Below are 23655 nucleotides of genomic sequence, written 5' to 3'. Positions count from 1 at the left end.
TATATGGCAGAATATATGTATGTAAAATCCCTGTGACTAGATTAGTGCATACATACAATCTTACATACAGACTCTTGATTCCGTGCGGTCATGCTAGGAAGTTGTAATTAACAGCAGCTTCCCATATAGCAGGGCTCCCCAATATTTTGGGGTTGATGACCACATTTGGAATTTTGAGAGCGCTCTCATAAAATGGCTGCTATGGGCAGGACTTGGCCATTCATAAAATGGCTACCATGGTGGGCTGGTCACATGGTGGCTGGTCACAAAACACTCGTTTTCCAGAAGGCAAACTGGCGAGACTGAAAGAAAAGTAACTTGCCCAGGTACAAGGCAGAGGTGTCTGAGCTACAAAATACAAAACCACCCTATTGAACCCAAATAAAGGCGGCGCTGCTTTGCAATATGCCAGTGAGCCTTCCAGTTAAAATTAATAATTATTTCCCCAGAAATAAATAAAAATATTCAGGAGAGGCAGAGGGAGTCTGGCAGGAGCCAAGAGAGGTGTACATGGGCACATTGGTGCCTATGGCATCATATTGTAGAACACAGCCACATAGTGTATATATGCAGTGTGCCAGCAGCACCCCTCCCCTCCCCTCATGTGTTCAGTCATCGTACATGATAAATGGAATTATTTTGTATCATTTGGATGCTGTTTGCCTCCTGTTTTTATGATATTTGCCCAGGCAAACCCTTCTGTGTCTCTTGGATGATCTTCTTGATCCTTTGGCTGCTTCCTTTGTTGTTGTTGTGATGCTGTTTACTTTCTCCTCATCAGTGCTTGTCTCATGGGAAAAACAACAACCCGCTACATACCCCCATTTATCTATGGATCCATACGGCAATGCCCATTGTCCTCCCCAGAGGAATTAACTGCTGCGAGAGATAGGAAAGAGCATTCCAGAGAGAGAGAGAGAGAGAGGAAGGGAGGGGGGAAAAAGAACTTAGGGTATCTTACCAAATCATCCCCTTCTTCCCCCACCAGAACGTGTTTACTTAGGCTTTGTACATATGTTTTTAATGAGCCAATTATTTGCCATAGTTTATCATTTATTGCAAACAACCCTTTATGTCTTCAAAAAGCCAAATGAATTCTCCATTTCCCTTTACTAAGCCTTGGAAAATACTTGATGAACTTCATAGTGGGTTATTTTTTTGGCAAAGAAATTAAAACAGAAATCAAAGTGTATATGTTATGATTCCTCCAAAGTTCTGGTGGGAATCGTTTGTGATAGAAATGACATATCCATGGAGGTTTTCCCTGCCAGTTTGTTTAATTACATTAACTAGTGGTATAACCCTCAGTAGAAACTGCTAAATCCAGTTACTTGAATATTGAATCATAAGGAATAACTAGGCTGGTGTAACATATTATAACAATCTTTAATAAATTAGTAATTTGAAGTGCTTCTGGTTTTTTTTATATATTACAAATAATAATATGACTGCACATTTTCCTCTTATGACTCATTAAAAGCCTGAAAAGGGATTGCATTTTGTTAGGGGCAAAGAAAACCAAGGAAGCTGTTTAGAGTGCTAAATCGGAAGACTATTGATGATTTTGCAATTGGATCCTGCTCAACTTATAAAGAAGGCCCACAATACTTAAATTGAAATGCCATCTACAGCTTCAAAATTAGGGTTAAAAGGGCTACTTTGTTGAAACTAATTACAGCCCTACTTGATTTTTTAAAAAACCTCAGTGACATTTTAGAAACTTGGCTTGAAATACAAGAGGCCATAGAAAGATTTTTCTTTCTTTCTTTCTTTTTTTACATAGTGACATAAAGCAGCAAGCACCCAGTTTGAGTGTATATGAAGTTTCACTTAAAGCCAAAGCAAAACAGAAACCCACTGGCATTTATTTTACTGGGATAATAAAGATGAATTGAATACATCCTTTCTCATGCTGAAGCCAGGTCTGTTGTTTGACCTCCAACAGCACAATGCTACCGTGTTGCTTGTGCATTTTTTTTTAAAAAATAATAAATTAAAATCTGTAAACATACTCGGTTAAGGAAAAAAATTGGCTTCGCTTCTGAGTAACCAATGTAATGCATTTCGCCTGTACCTTGGCTGAGAAACTAAGCAACATTCATTACTGAATCGTGAGGCTTGATGTCAACAGGATAGCACATGGAGTTCAAAACTAGATGCTCTGAGGAAGAGACTGGTTGGTAGTTTCTCACGATTCATATACCCAATCGAGTAATGCTGCTGGTAAAGGAATAGAACAGGTGATTCTTCTTCTTCTTCTTCTTCTTCTTCTTCTTCTTCTTCTTCTTCTTCTTCTTCTTCTTCTTCTTCTTCTTCTTCTTCTTCGGCTCGGTGTTTAGCTGTTCTGGGCTTTTTAGAGGGCTGTGGCAAGAGTATTAGTGCTCTCATCTGTTCCACAGTAGTGATTGCCTCTCCCTGTTCCACCTCCAACGTTAAGATGTTTCTAATTCAGAAGAATTTTCTTTCTGTATGGTAATTATTGTTTCACAGACGTGTAAAGCTTTTTAATGATTGGTAATTGGGCTGTTTTAAGTTTTAAAGGTTTGTCTGTTGTTAATTTATGAATTTGATGATTTTCTATCTTATTCTTGTATTCTATATTATTACAAGTCGTCTTAAATACTCTGTACAGAGGCAACTCATATGTTTATATAGGAATAAATAATTGTAAGAAGTATTAAGATTACCAGTGGCATTGGCTATGGATACCATCCCTTTCATAATTTAATAGATATATAATTTAATATCGCTGGTAATTGGTTGTAGATATGGAACAGTTCCCCTGACATTCATGATTTAGGATTTTTCACCCATCACTCCAGTTCTAGCTGCTGACAACTACTGAGACATTTTTAGGATTGGAAAGAACTTAAATTCAATCTCCTATCCTGAAGCAGAAAGTGCTCTATCTAAAGTCACATGGCTATCCAACTTTTTCCAGGAAAACTCCACAAGGAACAGTTTCTACAACAGCTGTAGGGCCAATGTGTTGAAATGTTTTTACAATGGACAAGTTAGATTTCATGTTGCAGCTAAATCTAAATCTATTTCTAGGTTATTTTGGATGGAATACAACGTTATTTAAGCAGACTTCCCCTCACACAATAGGATTTCCCCTTCATATGTACCTCTCTGTAGCCCTCTCTGTTCCTCTGAAGGATGGCTCCCTCCACCCTATAGAGTAGATTGGCAGTGTGTGTGTGTGTGTGTGTGTGTGTGTGTGTGAGAGAGAGAGAGAGAGAGAGAGAGAGAGAGAGAGAGAGAGAGAGAGAGAGAGAGAGAGATACCTGAGGGATTGCGGGCAGGAGAGGATACCATTCTGTTAGTGGGACAGACCTCATTTGATTGCACCCTTTAAAAATGATGCTGCTTTTCCTGACCTAAATGGATACAATGAAGTACTGTTCCCAAACTTTTATTTGACATGCCTTTATATTGGGGCTACAACATATAGAACCTGATTTTATGCTAGTTTACTTGGAAGAAATCCCAAATGTGTTCAGTGATATCTACTCCTAGTAAGTGTGCATAGGATTGCAGTCTTTGTTGACTAATTAATTAGTTTAATCAGTTAAAGGCCTTTGGATCGATTAAAAAGGTGTCTGCGATTTATTAGGAGATACATTTCCCCCCTATATATTTCGTTATTTTTAAATGCAAGTACTTACAAGCAATGCAAGCAGCTGGAACCATCTAAGAAGAGATATTCCGCCTTCTCTCTCTCTGTCACAGAAAGAAATGCCTCTTCCAAGGAAATGCCTCTTCCAAGCAAATATTATTAGGGCACAGTCTAATCCATGTTTATATAAAAAAAGTCCTACACAAATCCCTATGTTGGCTGTGGAATAATAATAATAATAATAATAATAATAATAATAATAATAATAATAATTTACCCGCTTCTCCATTTTGATCGAGGCAGGGAACAACAGTAAACGGTAAAATACATAAAACTGAATTAAAACATAATATACATTGTTAAAACATCCTAAAAACATTCTAAAAGCATTCTAAAAACAAATGCTGAGAGTTGTCTTTTCTGTCTAAAGATGCACATCACTGCACTTTTAATTGATTATGGCCTATAGGATCAAGATTTTTATTTGAATGAAGGCTCAACTTACTTGAAAGCCATCAACCTACTTCACTGCCAAACTTCTTTCCCATAAGTTAAACATATCCATTTCCTTCTGCATGTCTCATGGTACTTGCGTTCTAGCCCTTCATCGCTTTTGTGCTTCTATTCTCAATTGTTTCCATTTAGCCATCATCCTGTGTGAATGGTGGTTTGCAGAACTGAGAACTGTCCCACCAGAGCTGAGCTAAGAAGAACTTTTATCTCGCAAATCTTGGGACAGGACGTGATGCAACTTAAAATGTCACTAGTCTGATGAGCTACAGCAGAAGCTTCAGGGGAAGGATTGTAGTTTAAGTGGTAGAGCACATACAGGGCCAGCCCTAGACATTTTGCTACCTGAGGCAAAGGATAAGATGGCAGTCTCTCCTGTTCTATGACTGGAGTGGTAGTTGAATGCTTCTCCAACATTAGCAATGAAACTAGCATCCTCCACCACACCCAAGGCAGCAAGCCAGCTTGGAGGGTGCAAGGCAGGCCACATGGCCCATAGCTCTTTCCTCCGAGATCCTGCTGCTGCCTCCCAGTATAATATGCCTGAGCCAACTGCTTCACTCTACCTAATGGTAGGGCTGGCCTTGAAGACATTGCATACAGAAGATCAAAGGTTCTGGCATCTCTAATTTCAAATATCAAGTAGCAGGTGATGGGAAAGAGCTCAGCCTGACATCCTGGTGAGCTGGTATAAGTTGAATAGACAACATTGGACTAGATAGTAAATAGCCTAAACAGGCAGCTTTCTGGGTTCTGGTGGTTATCAATCAGTACTTCTGAAAATCCTGAGCTTTCCTGGAAACTATTTTATTTTTTATTTTATTTTTTAAAAGATGACTAATGACAAAAGTTTTTTTAAGACAGCTTGTCCACCACTGTAAATCTACTCTATAGTGTTTTGTATTTATTTCTATTTATAATTACATTTATATCCCATCTTTTTCTTTCTTGCAAGGAACCCATGGCGGCTCATGTGGTTCTCTCCATTTTATCCTCACAACAACCCAGTAAGTTGGTTGGGCTTGGAGTAAATGAATGGCCCAAATCACCCAGTGAGCCTCTAGCCAAATGGGGACTAAATTCCAGATCTCCAGAGCCCCAATCCAACATTAACCACTATACCACACTGGCTTTGTACAATATAGAAGGTATTACTGTATCTGTTCATGTGGGGCTCTATAGGCTCAAGCAGTGCTTTACATGAACCTTAAATTATGTCCCAATATCCTTTGTCACTCACATATATGCAGGGATTTCACAACAGTTAAGTTGGTGGGGGAAAACTGTACTGAATTATGTTCAGATTGCTACTTAATGAACCCCAAGATTGTTCAGCATCTTTCAATAGAAGCCATTAGAGGAATGAAAATCACAATGAAATATCAATTATTGGGCAATGAGAAATTTTCTTGCATAGTTTGGTGGGCTTAAGTGGAGAAACTGATTTTGTTAAAACAGAACATAGTCCTACCTCTCCTTCGATTGCTTCTGTACTCTGAAATGAATTGCTTCTTGAACTTACTGAAATGTCCTTATGGCCTCTTTTTTTATATATGGAGGAAATCTTTCTTCTACAGAAACAGAAATTGATAAGATATTGTAAAGCTGTTCCAAAGACCTTATTCTGAATTGTTTACTTTTTTCATGGACTTTGTAGTTCAGTGCTCTTATTGATATGTACATAAGGAGCAAACAAAACATCCCATTCATATTGGATGGAGTATCAGGCAAAAAGTAGGATGTACTCACTGTGAGTTAGGGCACAATCCTATGTATGTTTATACAGAAAAAATGTCCTATAACTCCCATCTTCCCTTCAGCCAGCCATTCTCCTTGGGAACTGTAGGTGCCCCCCGCCCCGGTTTGAAGAGGCATAGGATTGCACCCTTAAAGATACACATTTTGATTTAAGATGCATTAGTTCCATCAGCAAACAGATCAAGGTATACTGAAATATCACAAACTATATAAAGCCAGCTCTATGTTCTATACAGTTTCCTTGTGCCCTCATCAAAAAGGTGGAGAAACATTGATCCAGCATATCAGGCAAATACGCTGCTGCAAGCTTTTCATATTGTGTGATTAAATAAACCGAGACCAGTCTATCGAAACTGCAGGTCTATTCAGGACTGTACCACTACTTCAGGATTGTACCACCTCCCTATGTGTGTTGTAGAGGGTGGATTTCACGCACTTGAATGAATAAAAATGTACATAGAACGTACATAGAAAGCTAGCAGGTTAGGGAGAAAATTAGTCTATCTTTATTTCTGAGAACATAGTCTTCTATGTTCAGAGATTAAAAAGTAATAATAATAGGGGAACATTAAATCATGCAATCCCCCTCTTGTAGTCTGTAGTTGTATAGACCAGGAACAATTCTTCACCACGATCTGCAGTTTGTGTAGACTAACCAGTTAAACCTAATTCTAAAATATATTTCAAGGTGTGTTAGCTGCTCACTGTAGAACTTAAAGAATACATTTTTTTCAAATGCTGGATACTGTGGGAATGAATTGTCTAAATAACCAACATGTGATGGTTATTTGTGTATAGCTTTCCCCAGAATTTTGCAGCTGCTGTTGCAAAATTCAGTCATGGAGAATGTAGACAGGTAGAGAAGAACAGACAGGTAGAGAAGAAAGGGGTTCTTCACCCCTTCACACACCCCAGCTTTTTAATGCTAAAAATGAACCCCTGTTTTCTCTTCTGTCGTTTGGAGCAGCAACTCTTAGGGAAAAATACAGAAGGGGAAAGGATTAAGAATCTCTTTCCCTCTTTCATGTGTTTTCCTCTAGATTGCAGAAAGGATTGTAACCAGAGTGAGTCTGACTTAGGCCCTTTCTCCACCATGCAGGTGGAGGGAGTGTGTGTCATCCTGGACTTACCTTCTTCCGGGATCGTCCCCGTGTCCAAATGGCCAGCACAATGTCTGGGATGGGAGGAGGGACGTTGCGCAAGTGGAGGCGGCTATTTTTTAAAGCTGCAGCAGCTGGAGTGCACTTACGCTCCAGCGAAACTTAAGGTCATTTAAAAAAAAAAAAAAAAAAAAAAGCCCTGACCCCACTCCCCACCTCACTCTCAAAAGCCGTGGACTCCCCCTGTCCCGGCTCCTTCCCTCTGATGACCCCCACTACTCACAGGGAAGAGGTAAGAACCTGGGACGGGCGCCCACACCGCCTGCGGTCCTCGGGATCGTCCCGGGACTGCAGGTAAAACCAGAATAACTGAGGTCTCAGTTATCCTGGGGAAATGGAGGGATCATTTCTCCCTGATCCCAGGATCCCCTGTGCATCATTTGTACGCACAGGGATGATCCCTGGAAAATTCCTAGGTGTAGAAAGAGCCTTCGAGTGTTGCCCTTTGAAATGAATGGGACTTAAGTTAGGAAGACGTTGGTTACAACCCAAAATCTCTAGGAAAAAGATTGACATGACTGTGATGTCAGCAGTGATGGATCTGTAATGTTCTGTAGTTTCTTTGTGCCCCATCAAATAGGTGAACTGAGGATTCTTTCTAAAATGAAGAATCATAGAATCATAGAATAGCAGAGTTGGAAGGGGCCTACAAGGCCATCGAGTCCAACCCCCTGCTCAATGCAGGAATCCACCCTAAAGCATCCCTGACAGATGGTTGTCCAGCTGCCTCTTGAATGCCTCTAGTGTGGGAGAGCCCACAACCTCCCTAGGTAGCTGATTCCACTGTCGCACTGCTCTAACAGTCAGGAAGTTTTTCCTGATGTCCAGCCGGAATCTGGCTTCCTTTAACTTGAGCCCGTTATTCCGTGTCCTGCACTCTGGGAGAATCGAGAAGAGATCCTGGCCCTCCTCTGTGTGACAACCTTTTAAGTATTTGAAGAGTGCTATCATGTCTCCCCTCAATCTTCTCTTCTCCAGGCTAAACATGCCCAGTTCTTTCAGTCTCTATGCATTACATTTCATCTTCTAATCTACAAAGGAATGAGATTCCTAACTTTAAAATCAAGGTGGTGGTGGGGAGTAGGGAAAGAACCCCTTTCCAGTTTATGTACTACATATGATTTACAGAACATAGTTTTGGAATCATAAAAGTATTTGTAGACCCTTAAAGGCTAAAGACTAACTTAACCCTAAACTACCACACTTTAGAAACGAATCTTCTAGAAAGGTCACAGCTTTGTTCTTAGGACACCCTTTTTGTAAAGTTACATCAAGCGTTTCTCAAAAGCAATGTCTGACAAACTGAAAAGTCATAGCCTCCTTCCACCCAGCCTTATCGCTGTGCATATAGATCCATGTAATTCTGGATTCTAATCATAAAAGCCAAGAATTCTTGTTTTCTTCTGCATGTAAGAGAGCAAAGTGCTGTTTCTTGTCTCTGGAGCACCATGGAGCATTCCGAAATGCGACGGTGTAGGACTCAACTTATCTCATTCAAAATTGCCAAAAAGTTGATGTCAGCTACTAATTAGATGTATTTGAATTGAGGAATCCATTTTTGGCAGCTAATACTGTTATTATGTGCTTCAGTGTGAATCTTTAGTGGAGTTGTTAAATTGTGAGAGTCTGAATTCATCAGACGTTATGAAAAGCTAGTGGGTTATTTTGTTCAGTTGTACAGAAATCAGGTGCATAAGGGCAGTGTCTTTCTTATTTAGATATTTGGTGAGTGGATTTTCTATACAGCTATACTCCGCATTAAGTAAGAAACGAGGTTTAGATATGATACAGGAGATCTGCTGTATTATCTCTCTCTCTCTGTGTGTGTGCGCGCGCGCATTTACACATATGTTCATCTGCAGTTGAACTTAAGAATCTGCATTATACTGAGCAGAGATCTTTTCCAGCCCTGATACCAAGGATTAACCTTGAGGCTTTCTGCATGCGAAATGCATGCTTTATCTTTAAACTACGCTCCTTTCTTTAAATGCAACTTCTGTGGAGATCAGAAGCATACCGGATCTGATGCTATGTGAAGTTGTGCATACTCTCCTCCCATCTTAGGCAAGAGTATATAAGCATGTGCTGCAATTCCACAGGAGCAAGGGTGGGGGGGAAAGGCAAAATAAGAAATTTCTAGCCCTTTCGGCGAAAGGTTGTGGTTGAAAATGTGTGAGTACTGTCTGCTGAAATCAGAAAGATAGCTGACTCTCTGTGATTAGCAAAAGCAGAATATTTGCATAATCCATGTGAGTTGCAGAATTCAGTTTTGTTTAGCACAATTTCGGTTTGATCTAGACTTCCCATGAGCAGAGTGCCTCTAACGGGACACTCCGCTGGAGGAAGGTGGGAAGAAATGATGTTTGCCAATTCATGCTTTGGGCCCCCAGTGCCACGTCACACAATGTTGTGAAGGGTTCCCTCAATCCCTGGAGCAATTTTTTTGGAAGGCCCAGGGGTTTGCCAGGGGATGGGAGAACTGGAGAAAATCTCCTCTGCTCTCCCTCTATTGGGAGTCCCCACTGGATCTGAGCACCTTCTGCAAACAGAAGGAGCCCTCCCGTTTATGGACGGGCATGTCTGGATCCAACCCAATATCTTTTACATGCAGTCCTGGCTATAGGCAATCCAGATATCCTGGCAATCCAGAACTCAGTGTGAGTGCATTGTCTTGAGTATGTCTTATGCATATGTCGTTGTGTAATAGTAAAGCACAACGTAGTAGAGCACATCTGGCACTCTATATAGGTTTGGGATTGGCCAGATTCTAGTGTATGTCAGGTTTGCAGTTCATTGTGCATAGTCTTTTCTGAGTATTTGCTTCCACTGAGAAAATGCTACTTTGGATTGCAGTTAAAGAGATGCTGTTCTCTACACCATCCATGACACAATTAACACCTTTCGGGATCACGTTATGAAAAGCAATGCATCACGTCTCCCAGTAGAGTTATCCTTTTGTAGCTCTATCAGTTTCTAACCAGAAAATAATAATTAAAAAAAAGCCCAATCCTCTTCTCAGGGTAGGCTTTGTGAGGAAATGGGCTTTTCGTCTGTGAGCAAACAGTATATTTAATTATGCTTTCCCCTTCTCTGATCCAATCTTACTACCCACTTAGGCCTTTTTTCCACCCTACACTTTTAAAACAAAGCAGCTGATAAAATATTGAACCAATGAATTCTATTTTTTTTAATTATTTATTTTAAAAATGTGCGAATTCAGTCGGGTTATCTGCCTATCTTGTTTGTGAAATTTTGTGCTGTCTTTGCTGCATAGGCTATGACTCCCAAATCTTCTGCAGCGCTATTTCCATATTCCTGCGTGCTTGTTCTTTGTTAATCACTTGGCAAGCGCTTATTTGAATATTAAAAATTTCTTTAATCATCAAAGGCAGGAGCACAGCTTCATGAATATTCATATTTTTTTTCCTCCTCAGACTGGATTCTAGTTCATTACCCTGCAGTAAAGCCAAACAGTCATCAATCGCGCTCATTACTGCCGCTGGCGTTTTGATTGGCTGCCTGCTGCTGGTAGCTTTCTCTTCCCCTCCTCCCGCTTTTCTCTATGAGCTGTCGTGTACCTGCCAACAACAACAACAACGACGAAAAAAACCCAACAATGCAAGAATAATTTTTTTTCTGGTTGAAAAACAACTACGCAAACTTGTCACATAGTCCCTTCAACACCCACCCAACACCCATTTCTATTTTATTTTATTTTAAATTGAAAGAGTGATTTTTTTAAAAAAAGGGAGAAACTTGAGCTTCAGAGATGAATATTTGTCAAGAGAGTTGACGTAAGTTTCATTTGCATAATGACTTTGTACTTCTGCATTAATAAAATTTGCATATGAAGCCATGTTAATTACTCCTGATCATGCTTTTTGCATTCATGCATAGTAATTTTCTCCGACTTGTGAGAATTAATGTCTTGGCATGGGAAGGGGGGGGATAGACGAGGGGGAGGCAGTTAGGGGACTGTCAAGTTTTTGTGCCAGTGTCCCTCACTTGCAGCCTCTGTTCTTCTTGCTCTCAACATTGCTTTTCTTGATCTATGACTCATTTATACCAAATCAGTAGAAATCCTGACTGTAGAGAAATGTATCAATTCAGAAGGAATCCTTAGAATGCCAGGAGAAAAAAATTGGAAGCAAGTCTCAAGATGTGTGCGAACTTGAAGAGACTAGTAGACATCACTCATTGTGTGATTCTTGATTGAGTATTCAAAAACGTGTGCCACGTGTGTGTTTGGTTCAAAAGATACGGCTTGTGCATGGGTACATCTGAGTGTGCATTTGGTGTGTGCAGTTCAGAGTGCCCTTCTGCATGCTTGCACGGGTTCTACATGTTTACATGTTGTATATCTGAGTGCCTCGCTTTGTGTGTTCTGTTAAAATATTTGAACCTCTGTATAAGCCTCCTTATATGTGTATAATTTCATATGGGATGCAGAGGTGTAGGGTTGTTGTGTGTGTTTTATAAATTTTCCACTGTTTAAAAAAAGGCAAGGAAAACAATCTTCTTTTTTTATTGCAATAAGGAAAGAGTCAGTGAATCAACCTGTATTTGTAAAGGCTTTACTGTCTCTGAAATTTTAGCAAAAGAAGAATAATTGTATATGAGTCATATGTGTAGGCATGCTACAAGGTCAATGGAAAAGCCTGGAAATAGCAGAAATAATTACACACAGCTCTTTCTGAAGGCAAAGATACAACTGTAGCTTTAATAAGAACAAGAGCGTAAGAGGAGCCATGCTGGATCACACCAAGGGTCCATCTAATCCAACACTCTGTTCACAGAGTGGCCAACCAGCTGTTGACCAGGGACCGACAAGAAGGACTCGGTGCAACAGCAACCTCCCACCCTTGTTCCCCAACAACCCATGTTCCCCAACTTACTGCCTCTGATACTGGATGTATATAGGCTTATTGCCTTTGATTCTGGGCGACCAAGTCAAACATTGTTACTTTTAGGGCACAATCCTATGCACGCTTAGACAGAAAAAACTTCCTACAACTCCCATCATTCCTCAGCCAGCACGGCTGGGAGTTGTAGGACTTTTTTCTGTTTAGACTTGCATAGGATTGTACACTTAAAAACTTCAGACCTCTTTGTGCCATCCATTCATTGACCTAGCCACATGAATGCTCGTAGGAAAAACAGTTCCCTGTTAGACTGGACTTTAATTCGTTGGATATCCCTGGGTGCCTGCCATCTTACAACACAAGGGCATTTGCACACATGGGATTTGAGCAGCTCTTGTTTCATTCCTTTTGCAACGTGAGTGTAAAAACTGCACTGGAAGGAATGTTTATTTGCATTACGAATGCCTCCCCTCTGTTTTTTCTTCTGCATTTGCAGTGGCAAATACATAAACATAGCAGAGTGAGGTTCAAAGGTCATTTATGGCTCCCATGTCAGAACACTCGCAAGCCACTTTCACATCTTACTGTAGACAGTAGAAACACAACTGTACTCCTCATACATACACCTGCATTCTATTGATAGCCATGGTTATCTCTTTTTAACTGTATGTATACTGCAAGTCTATTGCATGGGATCCAGATTAATTGTGGCTAACTGTGAGACATGCAGATTAGATTTTCACAATCACCCCAGCCCACAATGGTTTATTTAAGCCATGGTGGATTGTGACACATGCTGGTGGCCATTTTGAATAATGAACCCCAAGTGGGGGATTGTCCTTGTTTGCCATGTCATTCGAACCCAAGTTGCAGGGGTTGTTGGAGGGGAAAACAACCCTCAAATAACCCATGGTCTGTTGTAGGGTTATTTGATATGTGCACAAGGTTAAAAAAGAAAAGAAAAAGATGCTTATTTGTTTCATTATTTCATTTCTATATTTGAAGCAACCTGTAGTTCTCCAGTCAATTAAATGGGGTTAGCAACAGCCTAGCTTGGAAGATTTTTGTGAGAACTGCAAATAATTCTCAGAGAATTTACACAGCCACACTTGATACAAGGAAGCAAATGGCCTTTGTGTTGGCAGGGCACATTGAACATTAAGACCAGAAATATCTTTAAAAGGAAGCTATGCTTCTTTCTCAAACCATCTTTTCTCAAAAAGAGAAAGGAATGCATACTAAAACCGCACCCTTGCACAGGTTTTTGTTTATTATTAAATATGTGGGTACAGTTATGCATTAGCAGCTTTTCCCACAGTTTCTAGATACAAATGAAAATAAATGAGGAACATACCTTAAATGTGGCTACTCAAGTTTTTTGTGTGTAATGTTTTAAATTTCGTTTGGATTTTGTGGTTTGACTTTCTTTGATTGCTCTTTCTTTTTGGCAGGGGGAGGGAGTAACTTAGGGAATGGGAGAGGAAATACATTTTTTTTCATAGATGTGTTTGGTATTCATCAATGTCTACAGTCTCAAACTCTGAGCTCCCCATCTGCAGCAAAGATATTTAATCCAGGCCTAGGAATCCTGTTTCAGGTCCATTTGCATTTGGGGATGTTTGGTGAAAGGTGGGGTAAAAATAAAAGTGATAATTAATCATGGCAGTACTTCTGTTCTTTAAAATTCCAGTTCACCTTGTTGGGAACTAGCTTCCTATGCTGGATTGAGGCAGCTTGTGCTACGGAGATTGGAGAGATTTTTTCTTCTTTCCCCTAATGGCTATGCAAAAAAATCAAAGTATCAGAGAGATTGCATGTTCAAAAGCAGACTTAAATTCAAGCCACACTTATTGGCGTTCTTCCATGAAAAGAGAGGGGGGAGCACTTATGAGAATACTAGACAGCTCCTGTTATAGGAGATTCTAGTTCTAAGTCTTGTTTTCCTCTGGGAAAAATTAAAATGGAAACACCCAAGTAAAATTAAATCTTCTATTGTACTAGTTCTGAAAGTGACTTGGCCACTTAACTGTAGTTTATAATATGTTGTCCTAAAGAGTACACCAGTCTGTAGAACAGATAGATTGTATTCTATTTTCTAGTATATCCTTGTAGTATAGGGGTGACTATCTACAAAAGATTTTTTTTAAACAAGGAATCACTAAAACAAGTGCTACATGTGATCCAAGGTTGATCAGCCCTAGTATGGAATAAATATTCTAGAGCAGAATTGCTGCTCTTTATTTATTTCTAATTAGTAAATGTTGACTGCTTGCTGTTATTTTAGGTTTTCTGAATGTAAACCACATGGACCATAGGAGTAGTGACACAGTTTGAATTTTTAGACTGGTAAGGAACACCTTACATATCTATCTACCCTTTTTGGCAGATGGAAACAGGTCCCCACCATGGACCAAAGTGTAATCCCTTTACTCTTCATTGGCTAAGAGAAATTATAATTTTCTTTGGTTTCAGTCATTCGTTGTAACTACTCTGGTTTTTCCCAGATGCAATTTGAATTAGGATGCGTAGGTAGGAAATGCAAGAAACTGTTGCAATGTGGAAGTTCAGTGTTTCATCCAATCAGAAATGCCCTTCCCCACAATACTTCATTTCATTTCATTTCATTTCTCACCTAGTTTTTGGCCCACAGATAGTCAGCTTTATGTGTCCACTGAGTATGGCCAGTCCTCATAGGGCTGTTTTGGTTTTTCTGTTTCTTTCTTTTTGCACCCTTGAGTTTCTTTTTCTAAAGACTTTTTTATATCTATACTTTTGCAAACCTTGGGGTTCCTTAGAGCATGTTGATAGCTCTTGTGTACGGGTGTTGCTATTTTGGCTATTAAGGACTGACACTCAGAGCACTGAGACATTTATTAGTATATGTGATGATGGTGGTGATGATGATGAAGATGACTTAGAATTCCTTGAGGGGTGGAAGTGCGGGTTAGATTTTCTGAGAATACAAGAAAATTTAGAATTCTAGACTTCGCCATAATTTCTGTAAGAATAAACCACTTTTTTAAAAGCCGTGCCTGCTTTGAACAACACTGGGTGTTCCATTGAAACCAATAATTATTTACTGGGTACAAATTCACCATGAAATTCCGGGGCATAAGTCCAACTGAAATTAGTTTTGTTCTTAGTGCATATCAATAGAGCTTGTGTTGATTGTGCACAATTGCTTGTAGTGAGGTTGCATTGTTTGGTAATACATGAAATGATGAAGAATACAAGAAGATATAACAGAAAAAGTTGTATTAACGTAAAATGTAAGAGAAATGATAACATGCATTACTACCAAGTGGTGCCTCTTGATTTCCACATTTCCTTATATAACAAGCCTTGTTTCTCTCCAAAATCCAGAGTAAATGTTAGACATGTGATGTGATTAATCCTGAAACCTCTTAAAGCTAGATCACCACAAGAGGTACAACTGGAATGATTTAAAAAGAAGTGTCCTTTGCCGTTTGCACAAAGCAGTTAATATGGTCAAAAATCTCCTACCTATCTCTCTGATGGGGACACTGCATGCAGATGTCATGTAGCCATTACAATTGGTCTGAGGAGCAACATCAGGGATGTAATTATAGAGTGCTCAGGTGCTGAGCTGGATAAAATATAAAACCACTGTATTTTCTACAATGAAAAGATAAACAAAATGTCTTTATTGTTTTAGCCAACAGATACGTTGTCGTAGTCATTCTTGAAGGATTTTTTAAAAACATGTTCACCTATACTTTTTTAAAACATACAATTCAGTTATCAGGTATTATTAGAGAATTCTTTTTTTGAACATCATTCTATTCTGAAATTGTTGAAACCTAATTTTATTATTATGTGAGGTTTTTTTCTTCAAAAATATTTAATATTGACCTGAGTGGTTTTTTTTAAAAAAATGTTTCTTTTTAACTTTTGCCCTTGGTGTAGAGATCTGCAACTATATTGGATTCTATATAATAGTGTTTCTCATCATTTCATGTATTTATCTGCTATTGTTTAGAATAATCTTCCTCATCTGTTTTCCCAGTAAGAGTCACTTTGGTTTAACTGAGGGAAGCTGTAACCCTGATTGTCTCAGGGTCAGGCTGGCATCCACTCAAGAGCCAGAGGGCTGTGACTCAACACAGGAGGTACCTGCCACCCTCATATTTAATAGAGGTGTGGTTTGTGGAGACAGACTGCACAGCCTTGGTCAGAATAGGTTGCACTGCATGTCGAGACCTGTGGCATTTGTACATTCTGGTGCCTTCCACATCAAGTTGATTCAAATGCTACAGAGACATTTGGAATGAAAAAAAAAGTGAATTGTTTGTGCTTCTGATTTCTAAACCCTGTGCGTAAATGGCCTCTCAAAATTCTCCACCCTGTTTGTGGGCAGATGAATTTCTCAGGGTTGGGCAGATGAATCTCTCAGGGGTGAGGCTCCCCATTAGCAGTGGGAATATCACAGCTTCTCCCCCCCCAAGTCCCCCCCCAGTTTATTAGCCCGGTCAACATTTTATTAATGTAGGGTGCAATCTTATGCACATTATGACAGAAAAAAGTCTTTTTTCTGTCGAAGCATGCATAGGATTGTGCCTTAATTACTCAGTTAAAATATTTTTACCTGCCCAATATCAAAAGTTTTCAGAATGGATATAATTTATAAAAATAATTTGAAATTTTGCATCCTTCACAATGTCCTGGACCTTGATTGGCTCTCGGACATGGGAGTAGGGAATTGCAATCATCACAATTAAATGTTGACCAATATTCAGAGAAAAATGTCCAAAGTGGTCTTGTTTTCTGTTGTCCTTGGGTGGGGAGAGGTGCAGGAGTAGAGAAAAAGAAAAACATCACCTGTTTTCTCAGAAAAAAAATATCCCCCCACCCCAAATTTGGCTCAGCTCTAGTAGTTTCTCACTTTCTGTTGTAATGATGGCCAAGTTCCAGGGATTATCTATGTGACATCGTGGTTAGCTATCATTTGGAAGTCATCGCTCTCCTTAGCTATAAGCTTACTAAAGTGGCCTTAAGACAAGATGCAATCTCTTGAATTAAGCGCTCTGCGCCCCTCCCCCTGCTCCTTGATAGGATTGTGCTGAAGATGTATGCAAACCTCTTTTAATGCTCAGGAAAACCACTGCATAAATTCTAAACATTATTATTACACTGTTGCCTACGGCTGCCCAGAAGTGAGGCTACCTCTCTGATGTGTGACTTCTGCAAGGTCTTATGAATCACCATCCAATTCCACTACCACCCCAGCCCTCTCTGGGAAGCATTACAGGCAATTATTGTGGTGAACATAGGGGCCTGTGGAGAACTAACTCGCACTTTCGAGTTCTGTGTCTAAAAGGCATATTTCCATGTTCCGGTGCAGGTGAGTTGAATGAACAGTGCCCATAGTAACTGTAACTGTACTTTCTCTCACAGACCCCTCTCTTTCTCTATAAACCAATGTTTACAACCCTTGAAATTTTAAATAATATTTGGAAGCCTCCCTTGTCCACTTTGCCTTCTTGGATGCATTGAAAGATCCTATCATTACTGCTGTGTTTTCCTAATGATGAACAAAATTGTTTCTGTATATTTAGACATCCCAAGTCTGCCATCTGCTTTCATTGGTTTGGCACAAAACGTCATCTCCAGATTGTAATGTAGATACAGTTCCTATCAGTGACTTCTTTTACCTGTTTGTGTAGCAATTTGAAGTCAGATCAAAAGGTTGCAAAAGAAAAGAAGAAGAATCCCAAGAGTCCATATAGTCTATTAAAAAATGCTGCTCACCAAAGCACACAAATTTTATCCTCGATGCTTTGGAGCTCAAGTATTTACGCCGGGGATTTAGACCCTTCACTTGTGGTTTTGGCAACAGCTTCACACAAATGTTTTGCCCTGGTAGTCTCTTAGCCATTTAAGATAAATGACAAAAATCAAATGCAGCCCATGCAGACTGGAGTTTTGGATTCTCTGCCAAGGATGAAGTACCCCTATTGGATTTGCATGTGTAGCTATCAGATCAACACAGTAGCTGTGTAGCTTTCAAACAGGGACATTTGAGATGGAGAAGCATTAGGGGGAAATGCTAAGTTGTAATGCTGTTTAGCTTATGAAGAATTTGATCTTTCTTGCCGGTGTTTGTATACTTGCAAAAAAATAATCGTTGTACAGAGTAGGCACTTGCCTAATGATGATCCATTGTCAATATGGTAGGTCCAAAGAGAACGAGTAAATGGTGGCAAATTCAAGGCAAATTACTTTTTGATACTTCAAAGAATCCTTCTCTTGACGGAAAACTGGGAGGAAAAAGTATTGTATCGTAGAAGATGGATATGGGACATAAACATGACTTGGAATCTACAGCCTCGTCTCCCATATCCCATTGTGACTTGATAATGTCCTTGGCATGTCAAATGTGAATAGAGAGGTATTTTTTATTTGGTTTCATCTGTTCCTTTGATGCCTGGATGTCTTTTAGGCACCCCAACTTAGACATGTCTTTTATTTCAGTATCAGGTGACCAAAAGTAAGTGTGCTGTTGTGTCAGTTGTTATTGTTAATAAGGAGTTTATCTATATATCTGTTATACTTTAAAATGGTTGCTGTCTGCCCTGAGCTCTGTGGAGGAGTCACAATAGAAATTTGCATAAAATAAACTTACCAACCTGTGAGAATCAGAAGTTTCCAACAGATGCTGCTTGTGATTATTAACAATCCCAACTCAAAGGCTTCAGGTAAAATGCTGGCTACAACTAGAACAGCAGCCTGACTGAGTTCTGATCACTACTGACTGAAAGTTAACTTCATACGAAGTGTGTGTGTGTGTGTACACATTTGTATGCTTTTACTTAATTGCTTAAGTCTTAGCATTGCATTCTGACTGCTGCCAAGAGAGCAAGAGGGAAAGCGCTTCCAACAGAGCAGGAGCAGAGACTAAATACAGTTTTAAATAACAGATGATTTCTAGATGCGTGTGTATGCTTTTTAAATGAATAATACACTTTGAGGATACAAGGCCATTTTTCAGCTATTAGGGGAAAAAGAAAGGTTGCTGTGTTCGTTATAGACCCAGTATGGGGAAAGGAATACATAAAGGGGTCTTGCAAAATGTGTTTCTGGCGGCAACTCAAGTGGCCAGGAAGTCACAGTGGCCCATGAATGCTTTATTCTGGGACCTTGATTCCTGGCATGTCTATTGAAGCTGCTTGAGCTGTAAGTTGCTGCACTTTGTCTCTGCTGGTGTGCTGAGTCTGGTTCAGCGGTAGCTCGGCAAACAGCCCTTCACGGTCCTCTGTTGGCCAGCTGCATGAGGACAGCCATAAAACAATAATCTCCCTTTCGATCCAGTTCCTAAGCACATGCCCCGTGGCTCTGGCAGACTCCCTTGCTTCTCCTCCACACCACTTCTAAAATAATGCCTTATTGGTCAACCCAAGCCGCTTTCTGGCTGCTGTTCCACCTGGTGAATAGCTTGTATGACTTCATAGCAGCGAAAAAGTTGCCTGGAATTCTACCTGGTTTATTGTGGCACAAGCTTTCACAAGTGAAAGCATATTTTATCAACTGTAGGGTTGTCCCTTTTTTAACCTGGCATATTAAAGTTGAATGGGACCAAATGCTTTAGCAACCTCAATATAATCTCAGTTTTTAAATACAGTGTTGGAAAACTAGGGTCTAGTTGTCATAATTTTCTTGTACAAATAATCTGTGTGTTTTTAGAATAAACAGGTCAATAACAGTACATATTTCTACAAAACAATTGGCATGTTCTTTTTAAAGCACTTTTTCTGCCTGATGGCTCCAGAAATGAAACACATCATTTTGGAGGCTGAAGTGATAGACGTTCATTAGGATGCCGATAATTCTGCCATACAGTATAGCTAAACTCCCTCCCTAAATGTTCTGCTTATTCTATTTAGAACTCCTAAAGTACAAACAATCCGTACAAAATTATGAACAGGTGGCAACCCTAATCCAGAGAAGGTGGTAGGTGCATATTTATTATTTATTTTAAACATTTGTATCCCGCCCTATATCATTAAGATCTCAGGGCGGCGTACAAATATCCACCAATGGCTTAAGAGGTATGGAGAAGGGGGGAATAAAGGAAGGTAACACCATGAGAACTTAAGACAATCTGTCCACATATTTAGATTTATAGTCACCTCCATTGTGAAGGTTTAGGGCAGGCAAGCAAAGAACTCGCCCAGCAAACAGGAGGAAAAAACCCTCAGCCCAAACCAGATAAAATAAATTAATGGTAATAGAAATCTAGCACCCTGATGAGATGCACTAAGTACATTTTTCAAAAATTCTTCTTGTCTCCCCCAGAATGACTGCAGGCATCAATTCTCCTTGAACTTTCAGCCTATATCTCCCTACCCTATACGTTAAGCAAATGGGCACAGTGAATAAGGCACAGCAGTTGTACATCAGTCCTGTTTTCCATCTTTCCCTTCCAACGTAGGTACCACTGACAGATTTTTCTATTGTTTTTTCCTCAGGGCCGTCCAGGCCTGCAAAGCTGCCGGCGGCCTCCATAACTGCCTCCTCCCACCCTCACACATCCGTGATCGCACCGCCACCTCTCCGTGCTCTCACCTCAATCCCGCCCTGCCTGAGCCTGCCCTGCTGTGGTGCGCACGCAGTCTCAGTTGGCGGGTCTCAGAGCGAGACATCAGGCACATTTGGATGTCATTGTCAGTTGTCAGGTAACAGAAACGTTTTATTGTCGCTATCAGCTGCCAACATGATGTGTCCTCTTTACTATGGGAGCATCATTTCCGTTTAGATATATAAAGGCACAGCTAAAGGACTGTAAAACATATCCCTACCATTTCGAAGGCAGGAATGGAGATGTTTGCTCTTTTCATGCCCTTGTTGGGAGGCCTAGTTGACCTCAGATGTTGCCACCAGCTTGGTTGTTGCTGGTTTGTTTATGCCACATTGTGAACAAATGTCTGAGAATCCACACATAAATGTGATACTCTGATATCAAGATTTCGTCTCTCTGGGCTGTTTACTTTAAGCTTAATTGGATAACATTTAGCATCTGAGGTCTTTCTTCCTAATGATTTGTGTTCTTCAGATCTCATAAGCACATGGCATACTTGTGGTCTACACACTTTCCCCACACTGCTATTTTTTTTTTAAAAGCCTCTCATTAATTTCTTCCTAGCTTCATCAGTTCCTTGTATGCAAAACAACAAAAAGAAGCCAATTTGGACAGAGAGGGCCCTGTACATCAGAGGTGGGCAACATGCAGCCCACGGCTGGATGCAGTCCCCACCGCCCCAAAGGCAGACACCACAACTTCCCAGGCAGCCTGCCACCCCTATATTTTCTTTTTATAAAAAGGAGAAAAGGTTGCAGAGTCTTAGAATAGACACATTTAGCTTGTTCTCCCCCTTTTTTTCATTTTCTTTTGTAGTGCGGGGGGTAGCGGGGATTGGGGTAGCCCATGGTGGTTCCGGGGTGGGGGTGAGGAATTGGCCCCCACATTGCCCAAAGTTGCCTACCTCTACTGTACACATTAAATAGTAGTCCACTAATTCTACCCAAAATTCAGTCTAAACCCAATGGGTATTATGAAGGTATTCAATAGCTGAATGTGACCCTTATGAAAGTCCTTCCCTTATAATAGGAGAGTCCAGGGTCATTGATTGAAGCTGAATGGTGGGAGATTCAGGATAGACAGAACAAAGTACTTCTTCACAACGCACCTAGTTAAACTACGGAGTTCTCTGCCACAAGGTGTTATAATGGCACCTGGCTTAGATGGCTTAAAAAAAGGATTAGACAAATTTATGGAGGAAAAGGCTATCAATAGCCACTAGTCATAATAGGTATATGGCAACCTTCCCCAACCTGGTGCCCTCCAGGTGTTTTGGAGTTCAGTTCCCGTCAGCCCCAGTCAACATGGCCAATAGTCAGGAATGCTGGGAGTTGTGGTCTAAAACATCTGGAGGGCACCAGGTGGGGAAAGCTGCTATATACTATCTCCAAGAGCAGAGGCAGTATGAGTCTGAATAAAGTTGCTAGGGAATAACAGCAGGAGAGAGCTGTTGCCCTCATGGGTGCTTGCAACCTTCACAGAGGCATCTGGTTGGCCACTATGGGAAACAGGATGCTAGGCTAGATAGTGCTTTTGACTATTATTAAGTAGAAAGTGTCCAGTTGAACTGTTCTTTGTTCTTGAGAAAAAGTTATCACTGGGTAAGATCCTTCCATTCTTTAATTATTGTCCAAAGTAAGTCAAACTAAGCTCTGAACAGAGTGTGAATAGTGCCTTTTTGAGATGGTTCCACTGTGCTTTACCAACTTTTTCTGAAGATTGCAGTGGTAGAAACCAACTATGGTAAGAGAACCTTTCTAGAGGAATAGGGTTTTTTTAAAAAAAAAAATCATATTTTTTTTAACAACATAAACAACAAAACAGTATCCCATTACACTTGTCCTAATCCACAATTTCCCCCATGTGCTAATGTGAAACTTATAGCAAAAAGAGGGGAAGAAGGAAATAAAGAAATAAAGTAGCAACTCAGTATGAAGAGAAAGGGAAAAAAAAGAGTCAGGAAGGAGACATGACAGGAGACAGAGAAAAGTGTGAGACCTAGGCCAACCAAAAATGAATGAAATGGAAGTACATGAGTTTCAGTACAAAAGCAAATCCACAAATTTCTGCCAAATAAAAATGTAAGTTTCAGGAGTCTCTCTCCTATTATAATTCACTTTTCTACCACAATAAATGCAGTTGACACTCATTTGTTTTGTGCAGTCCAGACATCGTCCCTCAGGGTTGTGCTGCATATTGTTGTTATACATGTTTATTTATATAGCATATGGTGCTTTGCAAAGTATAAGAGGATTTGCACCTGTACCAAGGAGTGTATAATCTAAAATAGATTGAAAGCTTCTGCTGTATTGAATTTTCCCAGCAGGCATTTTGTACCTGGGAAAAGACCAGTCTTGCTTCAGGTAGCATGTCAGTTACTACTGCTGTTGTCCTATGGAAGATGGTTGCCTGTGTTACACAAATACTTATGGGGTATTGCCTGTGATGTGAATGAAGACACATGACAAAACTATAGCACCATGAAGGGCCGGGGGTATGGGTGGAACCACACTCTGCTCCATTTGTGAGAATTTCTTTGATGCCGGATCAAAAGTGATGATTTTGATGGCATGGTTTCAGTACATCCCAAGTTTGAAGACTGATTTCCGTCTGTTGGATACTGTGTGCATAAAGACCTTCATAAAGGTCACAATAACCTTCACAATGTTTTTCACCTTTTTGCATGTGAACAAAATGCAGCTGCTGGTGCTGCTGTTTTATTATTATGCCTTCCCTGTACATAGTACTTTAGAACAACAAGCCTAAGTATAGGATTCTGACTGTAGGAGCATGTAATCTAAACTAAAACAGAAGGGACTTTACAAGAGGAGGAAAGGGACGGTAGCCACAGACGAATATGAGCAAATGCAGCTACCCTTACTTAGCGTTCTTTCATTTGGGGGGGGGAAGACTGTGGACAAAGGTTTCATGGAAGAAGTAGGTAGCATCATGTAGGTTTTCTAGTGCAGAATGCCAGGCATAAAGGACAGCAAAGAAAAGGGGACAGTATCTTTTAAGAGAGCTGAGCGGCTCAGGGCGGTAGAGCTGAAAGAGTGAGGATCATGGGCCTGAATATATTGAGATGTGAAAGAGGTGAAAGCATTTAGAAATGTCAAGGTAAGGACAAGAGTTTGTGTTAGATGAAAAGGG

At 40.2% G+C, this 23655-nt stretch overlaps 1 protein-coding gene across 5 annotated transcripts in view; it reads left to right on the top strand.

Annotated features, from left to right (window-relative positions):
- BCL11B (BCL11 transcription factor B) overlaps nt 1–23655 on the top strand; it is a 166999-nt gene that overhangs the window by 63954 nt on the left and 79390 nt on the right. For 3 of the 5 annotated variants that reach the window (XM_063118035.1, XM_063118034.1, XM_063118033.1), the window contains exon 3: nt 20396–20602. The exons of the other annotated variants lie outside the window; for them this stretch is intronic. In XM_063118035.1, coding sequence (XP_062974105.1) covers nt 20396–20602 — 207 coding nt within the window. The remainder of the gene's footprint in view (nt 1–20395; nt 20603–23655) is intronic. 5 annotated transcript variants of the gene reach the window in all.

Source organism: Elgaria multicarinata, chromosome 2 (assembly GCF_023053635.1).
Source record: "Elgaria multicarinata webbii isolate HBS135686 ecotype San Diego chromosome 2, rElgMul1.1.pri, whole genome shotgun sequence".
Classification (NCBI taxonomy): Eukaryota; Metazoa; Chordata; class Lepidosauria; order Squamata; family Anguidae; genus Elgaria; species Elgaria multicarinata.
The sequence above is the reverse complement of the archived record's forward strand: the minus strand, read 5'-3'. Positions and strand labels throughout refer to the sequence as shown.